Source organism: Pagrus pagrus, assembly GCF_965226575.1.
Source record: "Pagrus pagrus genome assembly, chromosome: 17".
NCBI classification, from domain to species: Eukaryota; Metazoa; Chordata; class Actinopteri; order Spariformes; family Sparidae; genus Pagrus; species Pagrus pagrus.
The window spans coordinates 4,236,931-4,262,608 of NC_140201.1; the positions used below are offsets into that span (position 1 = coordinate 4,236,931).

The 25,678-nt window shown below is 40.9% G+C and overlaps 1 protein-coding gene across 3 annotated transcripts in view; it reads left to right on the forward strand.

Moving 5' to 3' along the window:
• Positions 1 to 25,080, forward strand: part of col11a2 (collagen, type XI, alpha 2) — a 70,543-nt gene extending 45,463 nt beyond the window's left edge. For all 3 annotated transcript variants that reach the window (XM_084380292.1, XM_084380293.1, XM_084380294.1), the window contains 59 exons: positions 1,182 to 1,301; positions 2,969 to 3,184; positions 4,417 to 4,470; positions 5,056 to 5,097; positions 5,385 to 5,447; positions 5,628 to 5,702; positions 5,829 to 5,915; positions 6,174 to 6,230; positions 6,470 to 6,523; positions 6,704 to 6,757; positions 7,074 to 7,127; positions 7,535 to 7,588; positions 7,700 to 7,753; positions 7,864 to 7,908; positions 8,723 to 8,776; positions 9,621 to 9,665; positions 9,846 to 9,899; positions 10,069 to 10,113; positions 10,977 to 11,030; positions 11,145 to 11,189; positions 11,315 to 11,368; positions 11,518 to 11,562; positions 11,724 to 11,777; positions 11,932 to 12,039; positions 12,583 to 12,636; positions 12,771 to 12,824; positions 13,060 to 13,104; positions 13,646 to 13,699; positions 13,943 to 13,987; positions 14,118 to 14,171; positions 14,372 to 14,425; positions 14,637 to 14,690; positions 14,807 to 15,004; positions 15,167 to 15,220; positions 15,558 to 15,665; positions 15,778 to 15,885; positions 16,098 to 16,151; positions 16,284 to 16,337; positions 16,608 to 16,715; positions 16,838 to 16,891; positions 17,002 to 17,055; positions 17,262 to 17,315; positions 17,429 to 17,482; positions 17,590 to 17,697; positions 17,857 to 17,910; positions 18,091 to 18,144; positions 18,241 to 18,294; positions 18,648 to 18,701; positions 19,042 to 19,149; positions 19,269 to 19,322; positions 19,581 to 19,742; positions 19,857 to 19,910; positions 20,067 to 20,102; positions 20,215 to 20,268; positions 20,361 to 20,646; positions 20,809 to 20,921; positions 21,145 to 21,213; positions 21,391 to 21,627; positions 22,280 to 25,080. In XM_084380292.1, coding sequence (XP_084236418.1) covers positions 1,182 to 1,301; positions 2,969 to 3,184; positions 4,417 to 4,470; positions 5,056 to 5,097; positions 5,385 to 5,447; positions 5,628 to 5,702; positions 5,829 to 5,915; positions 6,174 to 6,230; positions 6,470 to 6,523; positions 6,704 to 6,757; positions 7,074 to 7,127; positions 7,535 to 7,588; positions 7,700 to 7,753; positions 7,864 to 7,908; positions 8,723 to 8,776; positions 9,621 to 9,665; positions 9,846 to 9,899; positions 10,069 to 10,113; positions 10,977 to 11,030; positions 11,145 to 11,189; positions 11,315 to 11,368; positions 11,518 to 11,562; positions 11,724 to 11,777; positions 11,932 to 12,039; positions 12,583 to 12,636; positions 12,771 to 12,824; positions 13,060 to 13,104; positions 13,646 to 13,699; positions 13,943 to 13,987; positions 14,118 to 14,171; positions 14,372 to 14,425; positions 14,637 to 14,690; positions 14,807 to 15,004; positions 15,167 to 15,220; positions 15,558 to 15,665; positions 15,778 to 15,885; positions 16,098 to 16,151; positions 16,284 to 16,337; positions 16,608 to 16,715; positions 16,838 to 16,891; positions 17,002 to 17,055; positions 17,262 to 17,315; positions 17,429 to 17,482; positions 17,590 to 17,697; positions 17,857 to 17,910; positions 18,091 to 18,144; positions 18,241 to 18,294; positions 18,648 to 18,701; positions 19,042 to 19,149; positions 19,269 to 19,322; positions 19,581 to 19,742; positions 19,857 to 19,910; positions 20,067 to 20,102; positions 20,215 to 20,268; positions 20,361 to 20,646; positions 20,809 to 20,921; positions 21,145 to 21,213; positions 21,391 to 21,627; positions 22,280 to 22,426 — 4,545 coding nt within the window. In that variant the 3' untranslated portion in view covers positions 22,427 to 25,080. The remainder of the gene's footprint in view (positions 1 to 1,181; positions 1,302 to 2,968; positions 3,185 to 4,416; positions 4,471 to 5,055; positions 5,098 to 5,384; positions 5,448 to 5,627; positions 5,703 to 5,828; positions 5,916 to 6,173; positions 6,231 to 6,469; positions 6,524 to 6,703; positions 6,758 to 7,073; positions 7,128 to 7,534; positions 7,589 to 7,699; positions 7,754 to 7,863; positions 7,909 to 8,722; positions 8,777 to 9,620; positions 9,666 to 9,845; positions 9,900 to 10,068; positions 10,114 to 10,976; positions 11,031 to 11,144; positions 11,190 to 11,314; positions 11,369 to 11,517; positions 11,563 to 11,723; positions 11,778 to 11,931; positions 12,040 to 12,582; positions 12,637 to 12,770; positions 12,825 to 13,059; positions 13,105 to 13,645; positions 13,700 to 13,942; positions 13,988 to 14,117; positions 14,172 to 14,371; positions 14,426 to 14,636; positions 14,691 to 14,806; positions 15,005 to 15,166; positions 15,221 to 15,557; positions 15,666 to 15,777; positions 15,886 to 16,097; positions 16,152 to 16,283; positions 16,338 to 16,607; positions 16,716 to 16,837; positions 16,892 to 17,001; positions 17,056 to 17,261; positions 17,316 to 17,428; positions 17,483 to 17,589; positions 17,698 to 17,856; positions 17,911 to 18,090; positions 18,145 to 18,240; positions 18,295 to 18,647; positions 18,702 to 19,041; positions 19,150 to 19,268; positions 19,323 to 19,580; positions 19,743 to 19,856; positions 19,911 to 20,066; positions 20,103 to 20,214; positions 20,269 to 20,360; positions 20,647 to 20,808; positions 20,922 to 21,144; positions 21,214 to 21,390; positions 21,628 to 22,279) is intronic.
• The last annotated feature ends 598 nt before the right edge of the window (positions 25,081 to 25,678 follow it).

The following is a 25,678-nucleotide window of genomic DNA, read 5'->3' on the forward strand; positions in this document are numbered from 1 at the left end:
TTGAGGTAAATCCTTGATGGTGGAGATTCTGGTCTTCAGAATGGAAGTTGGTTCATACCGAGCTATGCGCCTTCGCCTCTGTTTATATATCATATGATTTTCGTGATTACCCCGACTTCTCCATATGATATGATACAGCGGTGCACACTGAAGCATGGCTAATTGTAAAGTTTCATTGTTCTTTACTTCACTTCATACTCCTACCTTCAAGCTGCTGAAACTGGATCTCAGAACCTGAATACAATCCAGCACTTCGTCTCTTTCTTTTCGGGGGAAACCATTAATGTTCTGGTCAAATGAATGAGCATGGACTGCTATGGCACAAAAACTAAACCTGAGAAAACACAAATACTATCACATACACAAGCAGCACAACAAAACTCCCCTGTCACTCTGTCATTCTCTTTCTGTGTTTTTTTTGTTGGTTTTTTTTAAGTACCTGTGTTTTCTCTCTGACATCTGTCTCACTGTCTCTGGATATATTTTGTATCAAATATGAATAAAGCAGCCTCACAGATACTAAAAAAGCTAGCTTCAAGTGTGCCTTCGTTAGGCGTTCAATTTAATTCAAGGACTTCTTTGACGCTGACGTACTTCAACATAGAGACATTTTGAGGTCCATGTTCATTAAGGGGTTTTGGGAAATTCATGACTTGAAGTAACTGCATTATGTTCTGTGAGGCTGTTGATTGGGGTTGTCTCTCTGTTTTTCTGGTCTTGGGTGAAACTACACATCCCAAAGCATCAAATTATGATGTTTTCATCTCACGGGATGGATAGAGGCTCTCAGTCCCACTTCAAATAAGAGCAGACTTCACCCTTTCATGAATCTTGGCTTTGTGAGCTTAAAAAAAGCAATACTTGTTCGACAATACAATAAAAAGAAATCTCAGCAAAGTAGTCTCAATGACTCCCTAAATCTTGCACATTGCAACATTTATAGTCATTGAGATTCTGAAACGACCTGAAATTTCTTTTTTAAAATTGATCTTTACAACTTAAAAAATGTGGGCTGCCAATAAACATGGCTTTGCCTTTTGCAACCACAATTTTATGATGTGATCTATTTTCTTCTTTAACTCATTATCACTTACAAGCAGACTTTGAACTAACCACGCTCTTCCAATCAAATCTGCTTACCTCCTCCCTGCTCCCCACTTCCTGTCAACTTGACCAATCAGGATGTAGACACTGAATATTCGGAGGCTGGCCACACCCCTACAGAGACTGATTATTTTTATGAGGAGACGGTTGCACTGCCAGACGGTGAGGTGACTGGACAAGAAGAGAGCGCTGGACAGGTAAAAAGAAAATTACACACCAATCAGTGACACCGGTTAAGACGATGCAATAGTCAAGGAAGACCAACAGAACAGATAAACCTTATAAAGACAACACATGTAAACGCAGCTCCAGATTTGCTTCCTTTTCACAGTAAAATATAAATACTCAGACGTTACTAATTAGCACAAGGTGACAGTACAAGAATAAATCATCACCTTAATACGAGACACTTCCATCACCAAAGGAAGAAGACAGTGTAATACCTGTGTGGTGGTGAGCCCAGTCTTTGTAGTTTAACCAAGTAGTCATAGCTCTGAGTCTCTCTTTACACTTTCCTAACCAACCATCAATGTTTTGTTGGCACCGACGCCATGTGACATGACAAAAGAATGCTTTTCAAGAGAGAATGCACCACATTCATTTACTTGTATCATCAAACATTTTTATGTGGCTCCCTCTTTCCCCTAACAACAAGATTCCCGTTTTGTTCTCATCTCAAGATCCTCGGTTGATCAGGTTTTGATCTTGACATCAGAACAAAAATCTTGTGAAAAAGGGATCCGCATGGGAATATTTGATATGCAGTTTGAACCAAAGGCAGATGAATATAATGCATTCTTCTTTGAGAGAAAAATCTAACTGAACTAAAGAATACAGTAGTTGCTGTGGCTCACTTTACAGCCCTAAACTATCAGAAACTGAGAACGGGTTTCTCACAGTTCTGATCTGTTTCTCACAGTTCACTTATTTTGGCAATAATCCGTATTGTCATCATTACTTTTTAACCTATATTAGCTGCTTTTGATGACTTGTTGATTTGATTTGTTTTACAATTTTGAAGCTAAGGTTGTTTTTGCTACTGTTTTTGAAGAGAAATGTGTCACTTCTGTACGGCATATTTAAGAAACGATACACATAATTCATAATTTCCTGTTGTACTTCTTCAGATGTATCCACCTTTTCATTGCTTTTTGATATGACATAACAGTATAGCATAATTCCAATGGATTCATATTCGTATTTGACACCCATGGTAAGTAAAATAGAAAATAACATAGTTTTTGCTTTGCGTAGCATCACACATAGCAGCAGCTTGTTTTCACAAAGTGCTTCATATCAGTTCTGTGTGTTCAGGGAATATGTAGGCACGACCTTCAGATTAAAAGTGTCTTTTTCTTTTTAAACCAAACTTATAATGTCAGTTGATATATTTAGGTAAATTTGGAGAAATCATTTGGTTACAGGTCAACACACACAAGCTGATGAGGATATGCTTTGGTGGAAACACTATTATTAGCTCAAGAATAAGTGTTTAACAGAGGATTTTAGGTTGCAGGATAAACCTGCCAATCCGTATTTCACCTGAAAAAATCAGACTGAAGGTACAGCATGAGGAACTGATAGCGTCCCCACAATCTGCCAGATGTCTTTTGTTTTCTGTCCGTAAATCACTGTTTATTTGCAAGAGGTAAGACTCACTTCTTTCTATATATGCCTCCCTCTTCTACTCCCCTTGTTTCATTCTATATTTCTCTTTTCTTTACTAACATTTTCCCATCATACATACCTCTCCCTACTCTTTTCACTGTCCCTTCCTCCTCTTGAATCTTGATTTCCCTTTGCTTGATTCATCCTTTCGTGCCCCTCTATCTATCCTGTTGCGCCTCTGATAAACCAAACCCAGCCCCAGGTGGAGCCAGCATTGGGAGGAGAGGAGGTAGATGCCACCAAGGCAGGCGGTGTGGGCGAGGAGGCCTTCACTGAGGAGTATGTGACTGGGGACGTGGGCCTGAAGGAATACGACTATTCCTACAGGGACTACAATGAGCCATTACTGGAGACTGGAGAGGGCGATGCCAACATGGGCCCCGCTCTGTCTGCTGTGACAGACGAGGGAGGCGTAAGTAATTTTGCTTCACGGGCAAAAAAAATTCAAAAATCAGTTTCAACCAACTCTGAAAACTAGTCTTTGGGAAATTATATTCAGTGTCCTCTCAAATGACTTGTTTGAGTTTGCCATCTCCTAAAAAACATTATGTAGAGACCCTTTTTAAATGTTTTATTTAGTTTTTAAACTCTACTTAAAAGACTGGGATACAGAATGCAGCCATAATTACCTTCACTTTATCAGACAAGTGTGGAGTTCAGATCAGGAATCAACCAGTACTGTGTTTTCAAGGCCGATAACAATACTTTTTGTTTTTGGTATTGAAGGGATAACTGATATTTGGAACCGATACACATTTGCAGTAAAATTAAAAATCTCAATGTCAAAGTTTAGAATAACAAGTGATAGAATATAACTTAGTACAACTTACTCAAGCACTCTACTTAAAGTGGCAACAGATAACTCCACTCCACTTCATATTGGATTCAAATGTACTTTATACTCCACTAGATTATAAAAAGTGTGATATAACTAAATTAAAAATGGCCACCATGCAAGTAAGGCCTATTCACGCAAACTCAATCAGTCACAGAGAAATCAGTATTTGAATGCATTTCAAATACTTCAAGGACCAAGAACTAGTCCCTGCGTCAGTGGTTGAAATCGGTTTTACTCTATACGGCGTATAGTAAGCATCTCAGGACCCCAGGAAGATGAGCTATTACCATGGTATAAGCTATCGGGGATCCTAATAAACATAAATGATAACTTGAACTATCACATACACTGCATAAAGAGGCATTAGGAAGTGCAGCAGTAACCAAATGCTGCATCTTTTTTCTTGAATGCCATTTATCTCAGTGTCTGGCTTCATTTAGAGCTGCTAAGCCCTGATAATTCTCTGTATCAATGCAAAAACCTCTACGAGTAATGGACTAACAGTTTGGAGGACCTATGAATCATCGGTATTTGGACCAAAGCTTACGCCATTATCACAAGCATAACAGGTTTTCATTTTATCGTTCTGTTTTCTACACTGGCATAGCAGTGTTGGATATAAACTAATGAGGGTGTCTTTATGTGAGTTTGCATCTACCCGTTGTCTGAATGCATGCAGCCAAAACACTTTTGTCTGCCGTATGCATTCTGAGACTGTGTTTGTCTTTTTTATTTCGATGGGTGTGTGTGTGAGTACCTCTATACTGACTATGCTGTATTGTTGGCTACATGTGTGTTTTCCTCAGGCTGCCGTCAGAGGCCAGAAAGGAGAGAAAGGAGATCCTGCTGTTTTGGAGCCCGTGAGTAACTGATTGTCTTTAAGCAGCTTTACCTGAGCAGGTGTATTTAAAATGGCTCCCTCTGTGACCAATAGGGAAAGTGACCTCCAGTCACATTTCCCAGAAGCTCCAAGGATTTGGACCAGCAACCTTTCAGTCACACAATCTTGTTTATTTTAACTCTAAGGCAATAGGATATATGTGATAAAGTCACAGGATATACAGTATGTACAGCTGTTCCAAAGGCTGTATGTTTAAACTGGTGCCAGTGAGTTCAAATGGTGGAGATTATCCCCATCTGATGACTAAATGACAAAGTCTCATGTCCATGTAGAACATTTTGCAGATGAAGATGTTTCTGTCTGTCATTATAACTGAAATAAGTTATGTAGCTTTTAAAAAGGGACAGATCCCACCAGCAGGATGCAAACATGTTTTTAGTCAAGAACATTTTACTAGCTAAGGTGAATTACGAACAAACCAACATATTTCTCACAAAATCATTGGAGGCTAATTAATGGAGTAATGACTTAAATTTAAATTGATTTAAACTTCGTTTGTCGGGTTTTTGTTTTACATTTTTTAACTTAATTTAAACTTTTGCAGGGTATGCTGATTGAAGGACCTCCTGGACCTGAGGGACCCGCTGTAAGTAAATTATGGTTATTCTCTTGTTTTCTTTATGAAAGACATTTAACTTACCTCTTAATATAAGTCTCCTGTATTTTACTCTTCTAGATTGGTTTATTTTTCGATAGTGTAATTTGCTTGTTGCCAATATTAGGTAGAATCTCAGCCCGTGCACTTCTCTATTGCAAGGTTGTGACAAGTTCTTGAATGTTATATTTCGGATATTCCTATGCATCACTGTAATCAAACTGCACCTGAGTCTGTCATCAGAATATTTAAGTCCTCCTCCCTTACCCTACTTTCAGGGTCCTACTGGCCCCCCTGGCTCTTCTGGACCTCCTGGCTCTGTTGGTGACCCTGGCGAGAGGGTGAGTGTTTCACTTTATCTGATGAGATGCAGGTTTGTAGCGACAATAGTGCTGAATCTTTGCACAGACAATTCAGACACATTATTTGTCATTGCTGATTGGCTTTGCAAAAGAAGTGTATTTCACTTCCACTCTTTCCTTGAACCTGTCATCTTATCTCTCCCTCTCTCCATCCTGCAGGGCCCTCCTGGTCGAGCTGGTCTGCCTGGAGCTGACGGAGTCCCTGGACCTCCTGGAACCTCAGTCATGCTGCCTGTGAGACACCCTGAACTTTTGATGCTTTATTAGAATATTAAGTATTTATCTAACTGCTGCTCTCTACCCTTTATTTATCACAGTCTCCACTCGCATGGTTTGAATTTCGTTCTTTTCTTTTTGCAGTTCCGTTTTGGTCAGAGTGGAGGAGATAAGGGTCCTGTCGTTTCTGCACAGGAAGCCCAGGTGGCAGCCATCTTGTCTCAGGCCCGGGTCAGTGATCACTTTTACTTCACATTTCCACTCTGTGGTTAGTTTACCTCAAGGAATGTATCAAGTCTCGATGCTTCGCCATTGACTGAGATTGTCGCCTTCTTTGAAGAACTTTGATCTTTACACGTTTGATTTTGTAAACATTAGCCTTTCTTTGCTATTGATGTTAAGAAAGACCATTTCCCTATTACATTATCCAACATTACAAGTAACGCTTTGCCTCCATCATCATTGACTTTGAGATGTTGTTGTCTCTAGATGGCTCTGAAAGGACCTCCTGGACCAATGGGATACACTGGACGCCCTGGACCCCTGGTATGCCATCTGTCATTTTGACCCTTAGCTGTTCACATCAAGAGTCAGTTTCACAATCGAGCTGATTCGACACAATACAAAAATGTTCAAATGTATCAGAATAATAGGTCGAATAGGTTCTTTTTTTTGTTAAGTGATTGCAAAAACAGCATTTTTCTTTTCTCATCATGGGATGGATGTGAAAAGGTAAATAGTTTTGGTGATGATGATGATGATGATGATGATGATGTCGGTTTCAGGGAAATCCAGGAAGTTCTGGTCTGAAGGGAGAGAGTGGAGACCCCGGACCTCAGGTGAAAACACTGGGCCAAGCCTGAACTCTCAATCAAATCATTTTAATAACATTTATCTCACATGTTGAAAGTTACTTTGCTTTTTACATTGCAGCATTGTGTATCTTAGTATTGGACGTATAGTATACTCAGCTCAGATGTATGAAAACATTTTCTCACAGACATCAAATTAATTTTCAGGGTGCCAGGGGACCCCAGGGTTTGTTGGGACCACCAGGCAAAGCAGGAAGAAGAGTGAGTATAAAACATGTGCAGCTTACCTTGTAATTCCTTTTTTCAGTAAGTTGTTTGTTGTTTGTTCAACCAAAAGTACACAGGCACGACACCTCTGGATATCTCCAGAAAGGGTTTTGTCACCTCCTCTGCAACACCTAGACAAAAAATCTTCTATATCGATACCTGGAGCTTTCCTATACTCCTGTCTAAATTCTCTCTTTCTTAGTCGAGCATGCCCAGTCAAAAACAAAACATTGTAAGTTATACACCTGAGGTCTCCCTCTTATACAGTAGCATTTAAAAAGATGTTCCTCCTCTGCTTGTCCCCTAACAGGGCCGTGCTGGAGCCGATGGTGCCAGAGGAATGCCAGGGGAAACTGGAACTAAGGTAACCTCTCTCTGGTGTCATCCCTTTATGAACAATATCAAAATAAAATCTCTCTGCTTGTCGCTGACTTTGTCACATGACAAGTTAATCTCCTCCACAGTTTTGCTCTCTGTCCCAGGATAGAGAGATTATTGGACAAAAATGTTAGTCTGATTACAGCTAAAAAAAATATTTCGATCATCTGGAAGTAGAAGGTGGTTCCCTTCTTCCCTAAGATTTGGCTACCCCTCGTTTATTACCTAAGAAACAAACCATAGTGGACACTCTTGTGTTGTGACTAGTGATTACTACATTATTATCTATGTTGGGTACGATCTGTTTCATTTTTCTTCAGTGAAAAACACTTGACAAGCCAGCTTTGACTTGGTGCAGTAATAATACCTCACATATCTGTGTGTCTCTCTCAGGGTGACCGTGGCTTTGATGGCCTTCCTGGTTTGCCCGGTGACAAAGGACACAGGGTAAGTCAAAATGCCTCATACACTTCACACAGTATTATCATTTTTGGAATAGTGGTAGTAGTGGCAAAGGTCAAGAATTTTTCTGAATCCTCCACTCGTTATCTCCCCCAGGGTGACACTGGATCAATGGGACCCTCAGGGCCTCAAGGAGAGGACGGAGAGAGGGTACGACATGAAAAAGCACTACTCAAAACATCTGTCACTGCGTCACTCTGTAACTGTTTCTTATCAGCATCCTTCTGTCTTTGGCATTTTGTTTCCGTGTGTGTTTTTAGGGAGACGATGGAGAAGTTGGACCCAGGGGTCTCCCAGGTGAACCAGTGAGTGTTTCCATGACAAAACAGCTGTTTATAAATGCCTCCCACGTGTCTATTTGTATGTCACTTATGCAATGTCTGTTATAAACAGCATCCCAAAATACATCTCTCTGTTTCCATCTGTTACACCTGTTGTTTCTAACCATAGCATTAATACAAGGAGTTAGAAGATGCAGCCAAGTGTTGTCAGGATCACAGGTGTTTAGTGCATGCACATTGAAAATGTTACAGAAGTAATAAAATGAGATGAATTACTAGTTTTCTTTCTTCTTTCTTGTCTTTACAGGGACAATATAAAACACTCAGTGGCCACTTTATTAGGCACATTTGTAAAATCTAAAGCAATCCAATACAACAGCCATGCCATAAACTCTTCCTTTGCACAGTCTATAATCTTCAGTCTGTAAATTCAGATTTCAATTAAATTAAATCGTGGACTTTTTTCCTTCTTATGTTGGATCCAATTATATATTTTTTTTTTAATAAGGTTTGCTTAAAGGTTATTTTCCTCCTGATATTTTAACCCTTTATGTGTGTAGTTCACAGAAGTTAGTTTTATTACTATTATTGTTTTTATTATTTTTATTTATTTACATTTATTTAAATTCTGAAGAACGCGTTTCAGGTATTTTTACAAACTTTTATAGGAATTTACAATTCCATAGATATCAATATAATAAATAATAAAATAACTTCCTTAAACAAAAATTGCACCCATTTACCAAAATATTGTCCATATATACTTCAAATTGTAGGACTATTTGAATATGTCAAATGTGACTTGATAACTGACTTGCGTGTGTGTGTGTGTGTCTAGGGACCTCGTGGTTTGCTCGGACCCAAAGGTCCTCCTGGAATCCCTGGACCTCCTGTGAGTAAAAAACAATTTCAAACCACATTGTGCTGCTGTTATTATAGCTGCATTGTTTTCTCTCTCTGTGGCCACTCAACACCCACTGCACCGACTGAAACAACACCCTGTGACCTGATATAGATACAGGGATATCCAGTAATCTAAAAATGAACATGTAATGTTCCCACAGTCATCTCGAAACAGTAATAACACACACGTTATCCAAGTCCCATGTTTCTATTTGATGCTCAAACTTTGATCAAAAAGTTGTTGAGCTCTGCCCTAAAGAAGAGTACTCCACCGATGTAGCATTGCATTCCCATACCATTGTCTGACTCATAGTGGACAGTTATTTTGAAAAGGATCCAAAGAGATGCAGCAGAATCTTCTTGTCAAAACCTGGCACCTACATTACCCATAATGCAACATGATCAGTCAGAGATTCAAGTTTGTAGTGGCTAATGTAGCCTCGACTGCCAGCTTCAAGCAGAAATGAGGAGTGGGCTACAGACGTCTGCTTATTTCACTTCTTAGTAACTTCACACTCACAGATAATTGTTATCATTTTCAGACTTTTACTGTTCAGCCCCAACAAACTTTGCTTAGGTCAACCTAGAGATTTGTGGGTGAAAGTGTTGGAGTGCCTGCTGATTCCTATGAATCTAAAGACGCACACTAACATGACATTTCATTGAAAAAAGGCACTAGCAATGATAGTTTCAGTTCCCTCTGAAGACAGAAAAAATTATTTGGATAGAAGCCGCCACGGTAGTGAGTTAGTTTTCAGTATCTGCAGTCTTAATTGTTTTGAGGTTTTATCAATTCTTGATGATTTTCTCTGTTTAATCTCTCTTTTTCTCAGGGTGTGCGTGGAAACGACGGGTCCCATGGTCCCAAGGGAAACTTGGTCAGTGTCATTATAAGTTATCCACCATGTTTTCATGTAATCTCGTACTATCAGTAGATAATTAGTAGCAATGCCTGTTATTGTAACACAAAACTTTTTCTAATGAGTAATTGTAAGATATGTCCTGCTGTCTGCTTTGCGTTTGTCATCACTTTATCATCTGCTATTTCTGTCACCCAGGGTCCCCAAGGTGAGCCAGGACCTCCAGGTCAGCAGGGAACCCCAGGAACTCAGGTGAGATAGAGGACAGCTGGCCAGTATCACATACTTGTGATTTTAACTTCTTTCAAGAAATAATTGTGTGGTGAAAAGCACAGCCATGCGTTCACATGCACAAAAAAGTTAAAGGAAAAAGTAAAATAGAGTTTGTATTCATTCCATACATTTTTTTGTTTTCTTGCAGGGAATGCCAGGACCTCAGGGAGCCCTCGGACCCCCAGGAGAGAAAGTAAGGAACCAAAAATATATTTAGTTACTCTGCGTGAAAACCGGTAGCATCCTAGATTTGTTAAAAGTTTGTGATAGTTTTGTTGGTTGTGATATTTATCTGCACTTCCTGGTACACGAGAAAGTCGCAAATTTCCTGGTCTGCAATCCAATGCCACATTTGCAGTCTTTTGAAGCAATTTTGTAGAAAATTAACAAAAAAATGTCTGTATATTGTAAACCGATGCAGATTTGCACATAATTAGATTAGGTTAGAAACATTTCAAGCAACATATATCATTCTGGATTTTAGTACATTAAGGAATTAATGTGGAGGGATGCTTGATTATTACTCTTTAATGATGTCCTTCTCTTCTGTAGATTTTTAAAGCAGTAGTCATTTTGTGAAATTTGCTTTCTTGCCAATATTTACATGAGAAGATTGATACCAACCTCAAACCTGAAGCTATAATCACTAGTCAATTCCAAACAGGGGAAAAGAGCTAGCCATGCTCTATTCACAGGTTGAAAGATCTACACAACAGCACCTCTAATACTCACTAATGCCCCGTTCACACTGGTCAAAAAACCCAGTAGCACCCACTAACATCTAGCCTTTGTCTTCAATATGAATGAGTGCAATTGGCATTCACGGCCACGTCAACTGACCCTGCAGTAGTTACAGGTATTTATTTTCTCTGATCAGCTGTGATGGGAAGACAACACACTGTTTAGGTGCAATACTATGACGTGTGCTTAAGTGCAGGACGCTGGCTTGTTAGTCTCTCTCATAGTTCATCCATGTCATACTTACCAGCTTGGTAGCTACACATTTTTTGGCACAAGGACTAGACTCACTCATGACCACCTTGTCTTCTCCAACAGGGTCCCACAGGAAAACCAGGTCTGCCAGGAATGCCCGGAGCTGATGGCCCTCCTGTATGTTTGATTCTTTGTTTTTTCTTTGTTTATGTCATGAACACTGAATTAAGTTGAACCCATCAACACTGGATGTCTTTACTGGGGCTTGAACTCTCTGTCTTCCCTTCTCAGGGTCACCCAGGAAAGGAGGGGCCTTCTGGCACCAAAGGAAACCAGGTGGGTGTGGAGAAACATAATACATCTGAACAATTTTTGATTAAAAGGGCCATTTTTTGGTAAATGTTTACTTTAAAGTATTTATTGTGTTGTAAGTTTGTCCCTCTTTCTTTGACTTTCTCCAGGGTCCCAACGGTCCCCAGGGAGCTATCGGCTATCCTGGCCCTCGTGGCATCAAGGTCAGTTCACAACTTGATTGTGACGTCATTTCTGTATACATTTCTTTTCCATTCGGGTGATTTTGCATTGCACTTGCAAATAAACTGAACCAACACAAGTATTAAACATTCCTCGGCATATAAGTGACTATGTAATGCTTTGATTGCAGGGAGGTCAAGGAATCCGTGGACTGAAGGGCCACAAGGGAGAGAAGGTAAGTGATTCATTACAGTTTAATACTTCCAAATAAACATCACTTACTCATCGATCACAGTTGCAAAGTAATAATAAGCACATTTTTAGTTCAGTCACAATAACAACTCACACAAACAAGGCTTGCTGAATATTAACTGTATGTGTTGTTTGTGTTTCTAGGGAGAAGATGGTTTCCCTGGAATTAAGGGAGATTTTGGTCTCAAGGGAGAGAGGGTACGATCAGCTCATTGATAGAATGATTCATGGATTAATGAAGCAGTGGATTGATTGAATGATTGATCTTTGCTATATTTTCTGAGTTATTACTCTGTATACGATATATTGTATTGATTTATGCTGATGGTTTTGTTTTGTCTCATGCTTACAGGGCGAGCTTGGAGTGCCAGGGCCCAGGGGAGAGGATGGCCCAGAGGGGCCAAAGGGTCGCGTCGGACCCCCTGGTGAGATCGGACCACTTGGTCTAGTTGGAGAGAAGGTACTTCATGATCGGCTCTTACTAACATGACATGTGGCACTGATATTCTAGCATCATTTCTTGTCTTATGTATTATTCATCAAAGTGAAAGTCTTATGAAACTGTTTTTTTTTATTTTTCGATTTGCAAATGTAAATAATTCCCACAAATGTACCATGATGTTTCCCATTTTCTGAGAAATAGCTGAAGGCCTTCTCTTTGGCAATACATTAGGCGGGACATATCATTGTGCTGCCCTCTTGTGGTTGTACATGTATGTGCACTTGAGTGGAACGTTACATCAAAACACATTATCTTTCACACAGGTGTTTTATCTTTTTTCTTGTATTTTTGTGTTAGTTGCTGCTTACTAGTTGAGGGGACTAAACATTTGAGTTTCTGTCAGATATTTTGCCATACATTTTCTTACATGTTAATATGAATGTAGCACACCGGAGCACAATTTTTTTCATGTACCCTTGGTATTATAACATAGAAATTATAGATGTTGTGACCCATTCAAGTTAAAGGATACTGATTAATGATGTGATCATGTGATTTCAGGGTAAACTTGGTGTACCAGGACTTCCTGGATATCCTGGAAGACAAGGACCCAAGGTAAGAGAAACACATCTATCGATAATCCTCACTGACTCATTTCTTCGTCCAGGACTTTGTTCACACTAGTGGTCACCAGGTGTTTGTATTGTGTGAAACAGTACCAATGCTGAAATGTTGATTTGTTTATTTAGGGATCACTTGGCTTCCCAGGATTCCCTGGCTCAAACGGCGAGAAAGGAACGAGGGTAAGTCGATGGCTCTGTGGAGTATTTTCCTTCTAAAGTCCGACTATTCAGCTCCACGTGGCTTTAAATGGTTAGTGGTCAGAGTCGTAAGCTGTTCTGTGTCAATAATGTAGCTGTATAAGTATCTCTACACAGAGAGGCTACTGATGGATCCTTTAGATTAAGATATATAGTCAGGAATGTACAGTTCACTTTGTCCAGCTGAGTTTGCAATTGTTTTATGTTTGTTTTTCAGGGTCTTGGTGGCAAATCAGGACCAAGAGGACAAAGAGGACCAACGGTACCATTTCACTTTTATTCCTTCATTCTTTACATCGGTTTATAAAAGCTATTCTGCTCAGAGGATGACAGTCTTTGCCCTTCCTTCCACTCAAGCTGTTGAGTACAGATGGACAAAAACTGTTTCTTTGTCTCTGTGCATGGTATTAAAGAATAACTGAGCACCAGGCTGAAAGCATATTTTAAATGCCCTCTCTGGTTGAAAGATTCAAACCTATTTAACCTTTGACAAGCATCACTGCTGGGTATGATTGGTTGTGATCAGAAGTTTGCTTTATTGCTCCTGTTACAACACCCAACAGTGATGTCACAGGTCCTGTAGTACACCTGTGCATTGCTGGAGCAAGGTGAGAGGTTAAACCAACTAATGGTCACATGGTTTTCAGTGGGTGTAATGAGCCTCTTTAAGCACTGATTTGATCTGATTTGTTTGTTTTAAAACTTATACAAAATCAAGGGAATCACAGATAGAGTTACTGTTTTGTACGGTTTGGACTGATGAGGACTTGTTACTAATTATGTTGACTGTTTGTGTCCATCAGGGCCCCAGAGGGCAGAGAGGACCGAGGGGCGCCACTGGGAAACCAGGAGCAAAGGTTTGTCGACGAAGTGAATTTATTCAGAGCAAAATGAAAAACTGTGTCCACATAAGAGCTTCACAAGTGCCATTATGATGATTTTGATTATTATCGTTGTTGATCTTGTTTTGTCTCTTAACATCATCATCATCATTGCTAAATATTCATGTTGACTGAATAAGCCCATCTCAAGAAGTAAAACATATTTAGGAACAATAGTTTTGGATCCAAAACTTCACTTTTTTATTTACTTTTTTTAAGGGAACTTCTGGAAGTGATGGCCCTTCTGGTCCTCCTGGAGAGAGGGTGAGTGCTTGATTCTCATTACAGGAAAACATGTCCTGCAGGGTTGGAGCTTAGGTTTTTATAAGACACTGGATGGTTTATTCAGCATTCTTATATGTCCTTCTTATATCATATGTTGTTGTCTTAACAGGGATTGCCCGGACCTCAGGGAGCCAATGGTTTCCCCGGACCAAAGGGACCTCCTGTAAGAAAAAGTTTTATGAAGTTTCTAACAGACTGATTGATGATACTGTATATATTCAAAATGGTGGCCTTTCATAAGAGAATTATACACATACATTGTTCCAGCATTGACTTGGGTTTGTACCCTCTTGCTTGTAGAGGCAGCTCTCTCAAGATGGAGATTTAAGTAATATATCAAGGTTGATTAATGTTTCCTTACAGGGACCACCAGGAAAGGATGGACTGCCTGGACACCCTGGCCAGAGAGGAGAAGTTGTAAGTTGTATTTTATTGCTACTCTTACAGAGTCTTTAAGGCTTTAACCTTCCAGTCATGGCTTTATTTTAGGAAGAAGCAGCTCAAAAAATATACCTTATAAGTTTGAACTGACCAAATCATTATAAACTGATTGAGAAGTTGATGTGCATATAAAGGTTCAATATTTCGTAGATTCTTTTTTTTTGCTAACTGAACTTTCTTCCTGCAGGGTTTCCAAGGTAAAATGGGTCCACCTGGGCCTCCTGGAGTCGTTGGACCTCAGGTGAGTTTTAAAAATCATGGTGGAGAGTTTTCTCATCACTGATGCAGTAAATCATATTAGATTTCATGACAACACAACCTGTCCTTTTTCTTTCCTCTCCATCCGCCTCCTCCTAGGGTCCATCAGGAGAGACCGGCCCCATGGGCGAGCGCGGCCACCCCGGACCCCCAGGTCCACCTGGAGAGCAGGGACTTTCTGGTCCCTCAGGGAAGGAGGGCACCAAGGGAGACCCTGGACCCCCCGGAGGCCCTGGTAAAGACGGACCACCAGGACTGAGAGGTTTCCCTGGAGAGAGAGGACTGCCTGGAACTCCTGTGAGTATGACCAAAATAAATACCGTGTAGATCTCCAGGCAGATACTGTCAGCCAAATACAGCTAATCACTCTGATAGCAGTAAGTTCACCTGTGGATAAAATCGTCTTGCAGAGGTGAGGTGAAATATTACTGATTAATCCGTTCTTGCCTTTTCTTACAGGGAGGTGGAGGACTGAAGGGAAGTGAAGGACCTGCCGGACCTCCTGGACCCGCTGTACGTTTCAAACCATGTGAAAAGTTCATTTTCAAAACATCCTCACTCCTTAAGGGATAAATAAAAAAATACAGTGATATCTCGCTGGCCCGCTCAGTTAAAGTACGAGAGTTTGTCCATGAAGGATTTTAGTTATTTTGAGCATCATTTATGGTTGTTTCATTTTCTGAGTTTTATTATTCCAAATATTTAAATATCTCATTATCAGATGTGATTGTGAACGTGTTCAGTGCAGTGTTAACAGTATATCTCAATCCATCCAACTTCAGAATGAAGAATTCATTCAATGAATACCTGCTGTAATCACTGTTTTCTTATTGACATGGTACCTTTTTAGGGGTCTCCTGGTGAGAGGGGACAATCTGGTACTGCTGGACCTGTTGGACCCCCTGGTAGACCAGGCCCTCAGGGGCCTCCTGGACCTGCTGGAGAGAAGGGAGTTCCTGTGAGTATTCTTGAGAATTTTGTCCAATGTGCAGTACTGTGCAAGGACATGGTACATAGACCCAAATATGCTCAACTATTGATTCTCCTCTTTGTGTTTTTCTCCTGTTCAGGGTGAGAAAGGCCCGATCGGCCCGGCAGGTAGAGATGGAGTGCAGGGTCCCGTGGGTCTGCCTGGCCCTGCTGGATCACCTGGAGTACCCGGAGAGGATGGAGACAAGGCCAGTAACTCTAAGTCACCGACATGTCTTTTTAATTACCGTCTTAGTTACCTTATTAATCATCCAGAATAAAGTGTCATAATGTCTACAATGGTGAAATGCGGTTATTAAGTTGAGCCTCCACCCTGCTCTCTCCACGGGTGATGATCATTTATTTAAGTGCTTCATCATATTTGTCTTTGCTGTAACATGATGTTTGTTTGTCATTGCAGGGTGAGGTTGGAGAGCACGGTCAGAAGGGCGCCAAGGGAGGAAAAGGAGAGCATGTGAGTGACGCTGACTTGTGTCAATTTGTGTGAATTAAAATTGTCTCACGATGCTGTTTCTCTGTCTATCTCATGAGTGCTGTTTTGTTGTTTTGCTCATTGTTTGTGTGCTTGTTTTTTGTTTGTTGATAGGGTCCTCCTGGTCCACCTGGGCCAATGGGTCCCGTCGGTCAGCCCGGTCCTGCTGTGAGTACAAGTTTTAACACTTTGAGGACAAAATCAGCGAGTTTGCAGTGCTAGTTGGTTGTACTTTTTGTTTAGACATGCTACAACCTCAGCTCAGGCATTTTCCCAAGAAGGCTTTTATTGTATTGAGCAACAAGGGCTTAGCAAAATTGAAATGTAATCATACGAACATTACCACGATCCTTACTCCAATGATGAGAAGAAAGACATTGAACATTGAGTAGTTGAAGACAATGTTTTCATTAATATCTCTCATGTCTTCTGGTGCAGGGTGCTGATGGAGAGCTTGGACCAAGAGGCCAGCAGGGGCCTTTTGGAGCTAAAGGTGACGAAGGAACCAGAGGATTCCCAGGAGCCCCAGGACCCATCGGACTGCAGGTAAAATACGCTTCAGAGGCAAATTCACTGAGATCTTTAGTGTATCTTTATCTTAGACTTTGATATAAATATTTATATGATGTTGTGAGCTACACTCTCAAACTTTCACTCCTGTCCTGTAGGGATTGCCAGGACCACCCGGTGAGAAGGGAGAGACGGGAGATGTTGGACCTCTGGTGAGTTTCAGAAATACATGACATCAGCTGTAATGGCTGCATCAGTGACTCATTTTATCATAATAAAATCATAAATGGTGATGAAAGCATGAGTCTCTTTATGTTTCCAGGGTCCTCCAGGCCCTCCAGGACCTCGTGGCCCTGCTGGACCCAGCGGCGCTGATGTGAGTGTTTAAAGCTCTTATTTAAATCAAAAAAATATTTAATAAAATAAAATCTACATGGTGTTACTGTACTGTTCCAACATTGACTGTCCATTGTAGCATTTTAAGTGAGACTAGTTGAGAATGTTCCCAAAAACAGCAGAAGTCTTGATTCTTTTTTACTGATAACCATTTTTATGCGAACTGTTTTTGTTTTTGTTTTTCAGGGTCCTCAAGGTCCTCCTGGTGGTATCGGTAATCCTGGACCTATTGGAGAGAAGGTACAGTGATTGGAGCATCATTGCTGCATGACTTTGATGGTGTCCGAAGAAATAAACACTGAATTAATTTTAACTTGGCTTGAGAACTTAGAGAAAAACTGTTTGCCTCATAGGGAGAGCCCGGTGAGGGCGGACCACCTGGAATCGGAGGGGAGCCTGGAAAGAAGGTGAGTGTGTGACTATAACGTCTTGTAGGTTGAGTTCTCAGGATACTGTTACTGACCGGTTAATAGCATCCACGAGTTAACAAAGACTTCTGTACTCCTGTTGGCAGGGTCCTCGTGGAGAACGCGGAGAGAAGGGAGAGGCTGGTCAACCTGGAACTGCTGGTCCTGCTGGAGGACGAGGACGACCTGGAGATGATGGACCCAAAGGAAACCCTGTATGATTCACACAACACACACACAATGACATCGCCACACATATCAATGTCTAAATACTCCAATGCAGAAGTGGTTTTCTATCTTTATCCTTCTTAATTTCCTCATTTTATTGGATAAATAAATTCATTAAAACATTTGGTTTTTCTCTCTAACTTCAGGGTCCTGTTGGTTTCCCCGGTGATCCTGGTCCCCCTGGTGAGCTTGGACCCAGAGTGAGTATCTTTATTTTTCCACACCATATTAATGATATATCCTACTTTTTTTTAAGTATGTTGCGTGTGGCTGCACAGCTGACACCAGTTCAGCTTGTTCCATACACATGTTGTCTTGAACTTTGTGCTTAACTGAACAACAAAAAGAAAAACTTCTAACCTTAATCTGCTTTACTTCAGGGTCAAGATGGTGCCAAGGGAGAGAGAGGAGAAGATGGCGAAGCAGGAGAATCTGTAAGTCAAATATATGTTTAAAAAAAACAAAACAAAACAAAGTGTTATAAAAATATCTCATTGACCTCAATCTGCTCTCTCTGCCACCTATTAAAGGGTTCCCCTGGACCTCCTGGTGAGAACGGACCTCCCGGCCCCCCAGGAAAGAGGGTAAGGTCACGGTCCTAATTTGAAAGGCACATGGTTGTATCAGGGGGTGTTTGCATGAATAGCAGTCATGAATGCTTTCGTCCATCACGCATCCATTCCACTTCTTTCTCCCAAAGTCACTAGCTAAAACATTTTCTGTGTCGTGAAGTAGCAGTTGGTAAATATTGTAGCAAAAACATCTTTCACCGAGTTATATGGATTCTCTCCAGTGTTTGAAGAATGGTCTTGATTTCATTTACAGTTCAGTGACATAATCTAATGATACCTTTCTTGATTTAATGAAATTATGGAATTTGAAATCACATAACACATTATATATATTTTTTGTTTGTTAATGCACTGTTATTTTCCAGGGCCCTGCTGGAACAAGAGGACCTGAGGGACGTCAAGGAGAGAAGGGAACAAAGGTGAGTCTTGAGCTCTGTAGTACATTTTTCAACTCCCTGTGGTCCTGAACAGATAATGATAAGTCTAAACTCATGGCATACCATACAGAAATGGTATGCCATGAGACCGAAGTAGATAGCAGATCACTGTCCCACCTTCTGGTGATGATAATTAATTTCCATTAATGACACAGAAAGAAAAAAAAGAAAAGAAAAAAAAAACACTGCCACTGCTTTTATTCTGAAACATTTGCAAGCTTGGATTGTATTTCTTTTCCTCTGTGATATGTTTCAGCAGGTATCTCTTCTCTACATCACTTAAAAATATGTTTAATCATGATTATGTCATCGTTGCTCACAGGGAGACTCAGGCGCAGTCGGCCCCCCAGGAAAAACCGGCCCTGTGGGCCCCCAGGGTGTACCAGGAAAACCAGGAACAGAGGGTCTCAGAGGACTCCCGGGATCAGTGGTCAGTAAAGATTTTGAGACTAGACAATATGTCACAAGTGATAAGTGATGTGTATGCAATACTTATATGGTGTGTTGGATGGTCACCACGTGGTAAATGTGTTGCGAACTTTGTTTCAGGGTGAGCAAGGATCTCCAGGACCTTCTGGACAGAAAGGACCTCCTGGACCTATTGTAAGATAGCAATGTGTTTATATCTTCATGTATACATCTACTCTGCACCTTGATGTACAGTAAAATAAGTTGTTTAGTTAATTTTGATCAAACAGCAGTTTATTCCTCCAACTGCTTTCTCCTTCAATCTTCTAACTTTTTCCCCATCCCATCCATCGTCTCTCTCTTCATCTTCTGTTTTTCTTATCTCTTGTCTCCTCCACCATCTCATCACTGTCTCCCTCCTCTCCTCTTCTTTTTCTTCTGCTCCTCCTGCAGGGACCTCCTGGTTTGCCTGGTCTGCGTGGAGACCCCGGTGCCAAGGGTGAGAAGGGACATCCAGGTCTTATCGGTCTCATTGGACCCCCAGGAGAGCAGGGAGAGAAGGGAGACAGAGGTCTGCCCGGGCCTCAGGGAACCTCAGGACCAAAAGGAGAGACTGTAAGTCTGACCATGTATTAGAGATGGTCTGCTCAACCTTCACTATTCACATTCATTTTGATAAAATGTATGAAAACTTTTCTCATGTTAGACATGTGTTGTGTTTAAATAAAGGGAATGTCTGGAGGCACCGGACCCCTCGGCCCGGCTGGTCCTGCTGGTCTGCCTGTGAGTGCTGTTTTATCCCATCAACATGCCGTCTCATCTTCTTTTTCCTCTTGATTCAGTTACTCAGATGTTACTGAGTACCATAGAAATTCATGACAGTGGTACAGCACTGAAGATGGTCACCATCATTAAACTAAAGCATCATATCTTTTACAGGGTCCTCAAGGTATCAAAGGAGCTAAGGGTTCTTCTGTGAGTATACTTCAAGAGTGTTTGTACCAAGAAGAATTAATTAAATTGTTCACTTGACTTGAATCTGATGCAGTAATGCATATTGAATGTTTCCTGTCCTTGCTGTGTTTAGGGAGGCGCTGGTCCAAAGGGAGAAAAGGGTGTACAAGGACCTCCTGGACCTCCTGTAAGTGCTATACTGTTTGTTTTTTTTGCTCACTCATTGCACCTCACAGTTGATTGGCAGTTGATTAATTTAAATGTAAACTTGCTTCCTAGGGCCCACCAGGCGAGGTCATTCAGCCCCTGCCCATCCAGAGGAGTCCCAAGTCCAAGCGTTCAATTGACGCCAGCCAGCTGCTCCCCGAGACCAACTCTGACATGCCTGCATCTGACGCCACTGGCACTGAGTTCCTGATGGGCAGTGAAGGCATGGAGGAGATCTTCGGATCTCTCAACTCACTTCGACAGGAGATCGAGACCATGCGTTTCCCTCTCGGCACCCAGGACAGCCCTGCCCGCACCTGCCAAGACCTGCACCTCAGCCAGCCAGAGCTCAAAGACGGTACGACCTGCCGAGTCGCCCAGTCATAGTGATGATCTCTCCATCAGATTTTGGTCCTGATGTGGTGATCTACAGACTTCAGACATACCCTTGTCAGTACAAAAATAAAGGATCGGATTTACATCACATTAATTTGCTTTGTCTTTCTGTCTCCCTCTGCAGGAGAGTACTGGATTGACCCCAACCAGGGCTGCTCCAGAGACTCCTTCAAGGTCTTCTGTAACTTCACTAATGGAGCAGAGACGTGCCTGTACCCCAGCAAGAACATCAACACGGTCAGTCAACCAAATCAGCACCAGAGTCACTTTTTTCTTACAATGCTGTGAAATAAAATCTCCCAACACCAACTTCTTAGTGTAAGTAAGAAATCCTTTAAACATGTAATGGCTAGAAATTAACTGATCAGTCTTGGTGAAGGTTAACTTAAAAAAAAAAATGTAACATATAAAACTAAACGTATCTGACTGTAATATTTGATGTGGACCGTTCTGGCGGCAGGTGAAGATGAGCTCCTGGGACACAGAGACTCCAGGATCCTGGTACAGTCAGTTCACCGCTGGTAACAAGGTTAGTAACCATCTGTGACATGAAGACTGGTTGTTGTTCTTATTTAATAGTTTAGTTCTTAACTTTATTCTCATCACTTGTCATTTATTTGCATTCCCTGTTTTTGCTCTTCACTTTCACTCCTCATTATCTTCTTGTCCTTCTCCCAAATCCCGTTCTATCACCTCCTCCTCCCAGTTCTCCTACGTGGACTCCAGCGGCGAGCCTGTCGGCGTGGTCCAGCTGGGCTTCCTGCGTCTCCTGAGCGTCCAGGCCCGCCAGAACCTCACTTACCACTGCCACCGCTCAGTGGCCTGGGCCGACCGAAGTGCCAAGAACAGCTACAACAGGGCGCTGCACCTCAGGGGTGCCAACGATGAGGACCTGAGCTACGAGACCAACCCTTACATCAAAGCCTTGGTCGATGGCTGCTCTGTGAGTTTGAGCTGTCTTATTGAGTCTTTCTGGAAAAGTTTTGCTTTCTGGAAAACAGTTTCAACATCTTTGATATTGACCCCATACTGCACTATAGCAATAATAATACTAAACTCTTTTTATTCAGCACTTTTCAAAACAAAATTACAAGTGAATGACATGCTTTTGTAGCCACAACCATCTTTCTTTCTTCCTGTCTTATTAAGATTATTAAGATTAAGATAAAGTGACATTACTTTGGTTTTCACTACAGATTGATCCCTCATGTGTTATGTCCCACTTCAACATCCTATTTTAATTGGGAATATATCACATTGAGAACTAATGATAGTGTTTCATGAGATCTTCAGGATTCTGAACTTAAGCGTGTTCCCCACCTTCCTTTGGCACTATTCAATGAGCTACTCATATTTGTATTGTATCATATTATGAAGTACACAAAAAATAAGAGGAAAAAATTCCGTCTCCCTTTCGCTGCAAGTCACAGTAGAAATCACACCACTTTTCATTTACACTGTCTGTGATATTCTTGACCCTTGAATGCACTTAAGAACTCACTGTCTGCTTCTGAAACTGTGTTGTTGTCACTGAAAACACATTTTTTTAGGTTTTCCACTTTCTGACACGTCTCCGTCTCTCTCTCTCTCTGCAGTATCGTAAGGGCTTCGACAGGACAGTCCTGGAGATCAACACACCACAGGTGGAGCATCTTCCTCTGTTGGATATCAAGGTGTCAGACTTTGGGGAGAGCAACCAGCAGTTTGGCTTTGAAGTGGGACCTGTCTGTTTCCAAGGCTAAAAAAACACACACACACGCATCATGCAAAGAACAACACATGCAAATACTCACGCGCACACACATGCACTTAGAGACACATTTATATACACTAAACATACATGCCCAGTAATTTGTAAATTAACTTGTAAATGATATGAAACACACACACACAAACCCACAGACACACACACTTACACACGCAGATGCTGTTGTGAGACAAACACGCACTCACACTCAAGTACGTGCCTGGGGAACGCAACATCCTCCCAACAATTAATGGACGTCAAAAAAGTAAAGAGGAGAGAAATTTTTAAAAAAACACTCGCGGAGAGAAGACCATCGTTTGGGTGCGCAACCGCGAGAAAGGAAGAAAAAACCAGGAGAGAGTTCTTCGGAATAAAACAGTGTTTTCTTTACCAGCAGCGAAAAGGGGCCGGCCTGAGAAACAGAGCAAGCCGGCGACTTGAGGCCAGAAGCCCCCCGTCTCCGATCCCCCTCTCACTTTTCTCTCCTCCCCGCTGTCTCTCTTTTTTTTTTCCACTCATCTCACCTGCTCTACCTCCCTCCTCTTCCTCTCAAAAAAGGGTCACACACGGACATTATTTCCATTTCTTTAATCCCACGTTTACACTGTTAGCAACGTGGTTGACGGTCACTCTTTTATGACTGACAAGAGGTGCATGTACGTATGTTTTAAAAGTGTTTTGAATTACAGCTTTGGCATTTGTTGGGCGTTTATTCATTTAGTTATTCAGATAAAAAGTTGACGATTGAAAGCTTTGAATAAACTGTTTTTTTATCCGTTTTGCACTTGCCAGCCAGAACTCCTACTCATGGACGAAATTCAAATCAAAGCAGCAGACACCAAACTCAGATCAGAAAATGTGTTCAGCTGTGGCGAACGTGAACCTTTGGTGCGTCTCTGTGAGGGCTAACTCATCAGGTCATCTCGTTTTGTAAGAAATGAATGAACGTCCAAGTGACTTGTCAATCATGTTGCTCGCATTGAAAAAAAAAGCTCTTATCTTGTTTAATTGAAAGGAACCAAAGAATTGAAGCCACCAGTTTACATCCAGGATAAGAAAAAGTGGGAACTGTGCAAAAATGATACCAGCTGGGTCTTTGTCTGTTCGATCGATCTGTTTTTTGTTGTGTTTAAGCTGCCACCAAGTGAATTTTCTACTCTTTGTAAAAAATCTTTTCATGACAACCTGCAGTTTTATTAAAACAGTCTCAAAATGTGATTCACAGCTCAAAGTGATGATTGAAAAATCTTTCTGGTGCAGTGAGGTTACGATGGAGTCCAGTGTGACGCGAGATCCGTTCTGTTTTTTAAACTGGACGCTCTTTCCTCAGCCGAGAGCAGCAGGACCTCTCTTTGACTTGGTTTTTGTTAACGTTCAACAACAGTGACAGTGAATTCAAAAGCCATTACTTTTGTAAACTGTGCTAAACTTGATGCTATTGTACCTCCATGTTAAGGGCCGATTGTTCTTTAAATCATGGATCGGGCTACCTGGGGTTCTGCCACACACCAGTCCAGTATTTGCTGAGTCACTTTCTGGGTACTTTGATTATTGTTTTCCATCCAGCATACAAGCACAGAACAACATCAGGGTTTACATATGTATATGAGATTGAAAATTCCCTCCAGCAGTGAATAAAATGCATGCTTTACTGAAAGAAACTGTGTGGCAAGGTGCTAATTATACCAAAGTTTTAGTATTCACTCTGAGTCCTCCATTTTCTTTAGTCTCTTTTACAATTTCATGAAGCTTTTTACTGGGGAAAATGTGCATTACATTCCATTTGTACAGAAATAGTGATATTCTATTGTATTTATTTAAAACAAACAGGGTGCTTTGAGATTAAATTAAAAAAAAACAAGGACCACCAAATATTCCAGTCAAATGTGGTATATTTCATTTGTATTTATTTCCTGAAGCTGACACTTGAAGGTCAAGTGGAGCGAGTGACTTACATGTTAAACTCAATGCCAGCCTGAGTAATGGTGCTTCTGTTCACACCCTGTCCAAACTTCTTCTGTAGGACCAAAGAATCTGTGGCCATATTTTATTGTAATATCCCTTTTTTTAGTGTTTTCATCAACTGTACTGTGCTGTTAAATTTTGCTTCCACTGTAATGATTAAATGGTGACTCTCCAGTTCTGTCACATTTCCTTGTCATTGCTACTGTTTCAGTTGGCGTATATTGGTTTCAGGCTCAGGTTATTGCTTCACTGGGCTTTGAAATGCATCACAGAAAATCAGTTTACTAAGTAATTGATAAAAAAAAATAATGACACACAATCATCTGATCTTTTAAATTTCTATCTGAGACCACAGCGGGTGGGAGGAAGGTTGTGAGAGGGACTGTGGGGGGCTGTGGGGTGATATCATACTAGGGTTTCTGATTTTATTGTTTTTTTATTTGTTTGTCACTTTTTTAATATAGCAGGGAAGCGGAGCGGGAAGGCCGAAGCCAAAACTTACGACATCTGACCTTGAGATTCTCCAGAGAGAATGACCTCAAATACTTGTTTTTATTGTGTTGAAGACAAACATTTCAACATAAAAAATATGGTGCTGAAAAGAGAAAAAAGTATTATTTTATAATGTGTGTAAGTAATTTTTTTAAATTCTTGTTTCTGTAATATATAATCTTTTTAAAAAGAGCTGCTTGACTCTTGTTTTTCTTTCAAACCCCCGTCATCAATAGATCTTTTTCTGCAAATGGCCACAGGAAGCTGCTGTTTCTCATGTGTACAGGTATTTTATAACACAAACAGTAATCACCTGCTGTGTCAAGTTCTTGTATTTCTGTTTGAAGTTAACAACTTACCTTTGTCAATCACACTTCTTTTTTATTAGAAAATGCAGCTTTTCTAAGTTTAAAATCAATTTTTAAATCTGCAGAGCCCTGTGTGTACTGCTGGTGGATTTTTGATCATTTATTTGCATTATTAAATAATTCATTTCAGTCAGGTGAAGTTACTGTGACAGCAGGAACTGAACTTACAAGTTGTTGTGACTACTCCGACCAGTTAGGCAGGTGCACCGTCAATGTTAGCAGCTAGCATGCTACCTTCCACTTCTGAAGTGGGTTTTAATTCAGTTTTGTTTGGATTATTTGGACTTAAACACGAATGAGTAGCTCAGGTACTGGCGGCTAAACACAGCTAAACTTATTTTACAGAATAATGGAGTGTTTATGCTCTTGTTGGTCTGATTAGAGAGGAGCAATTATCAGTTAATTAATATTTTTGATAGCTT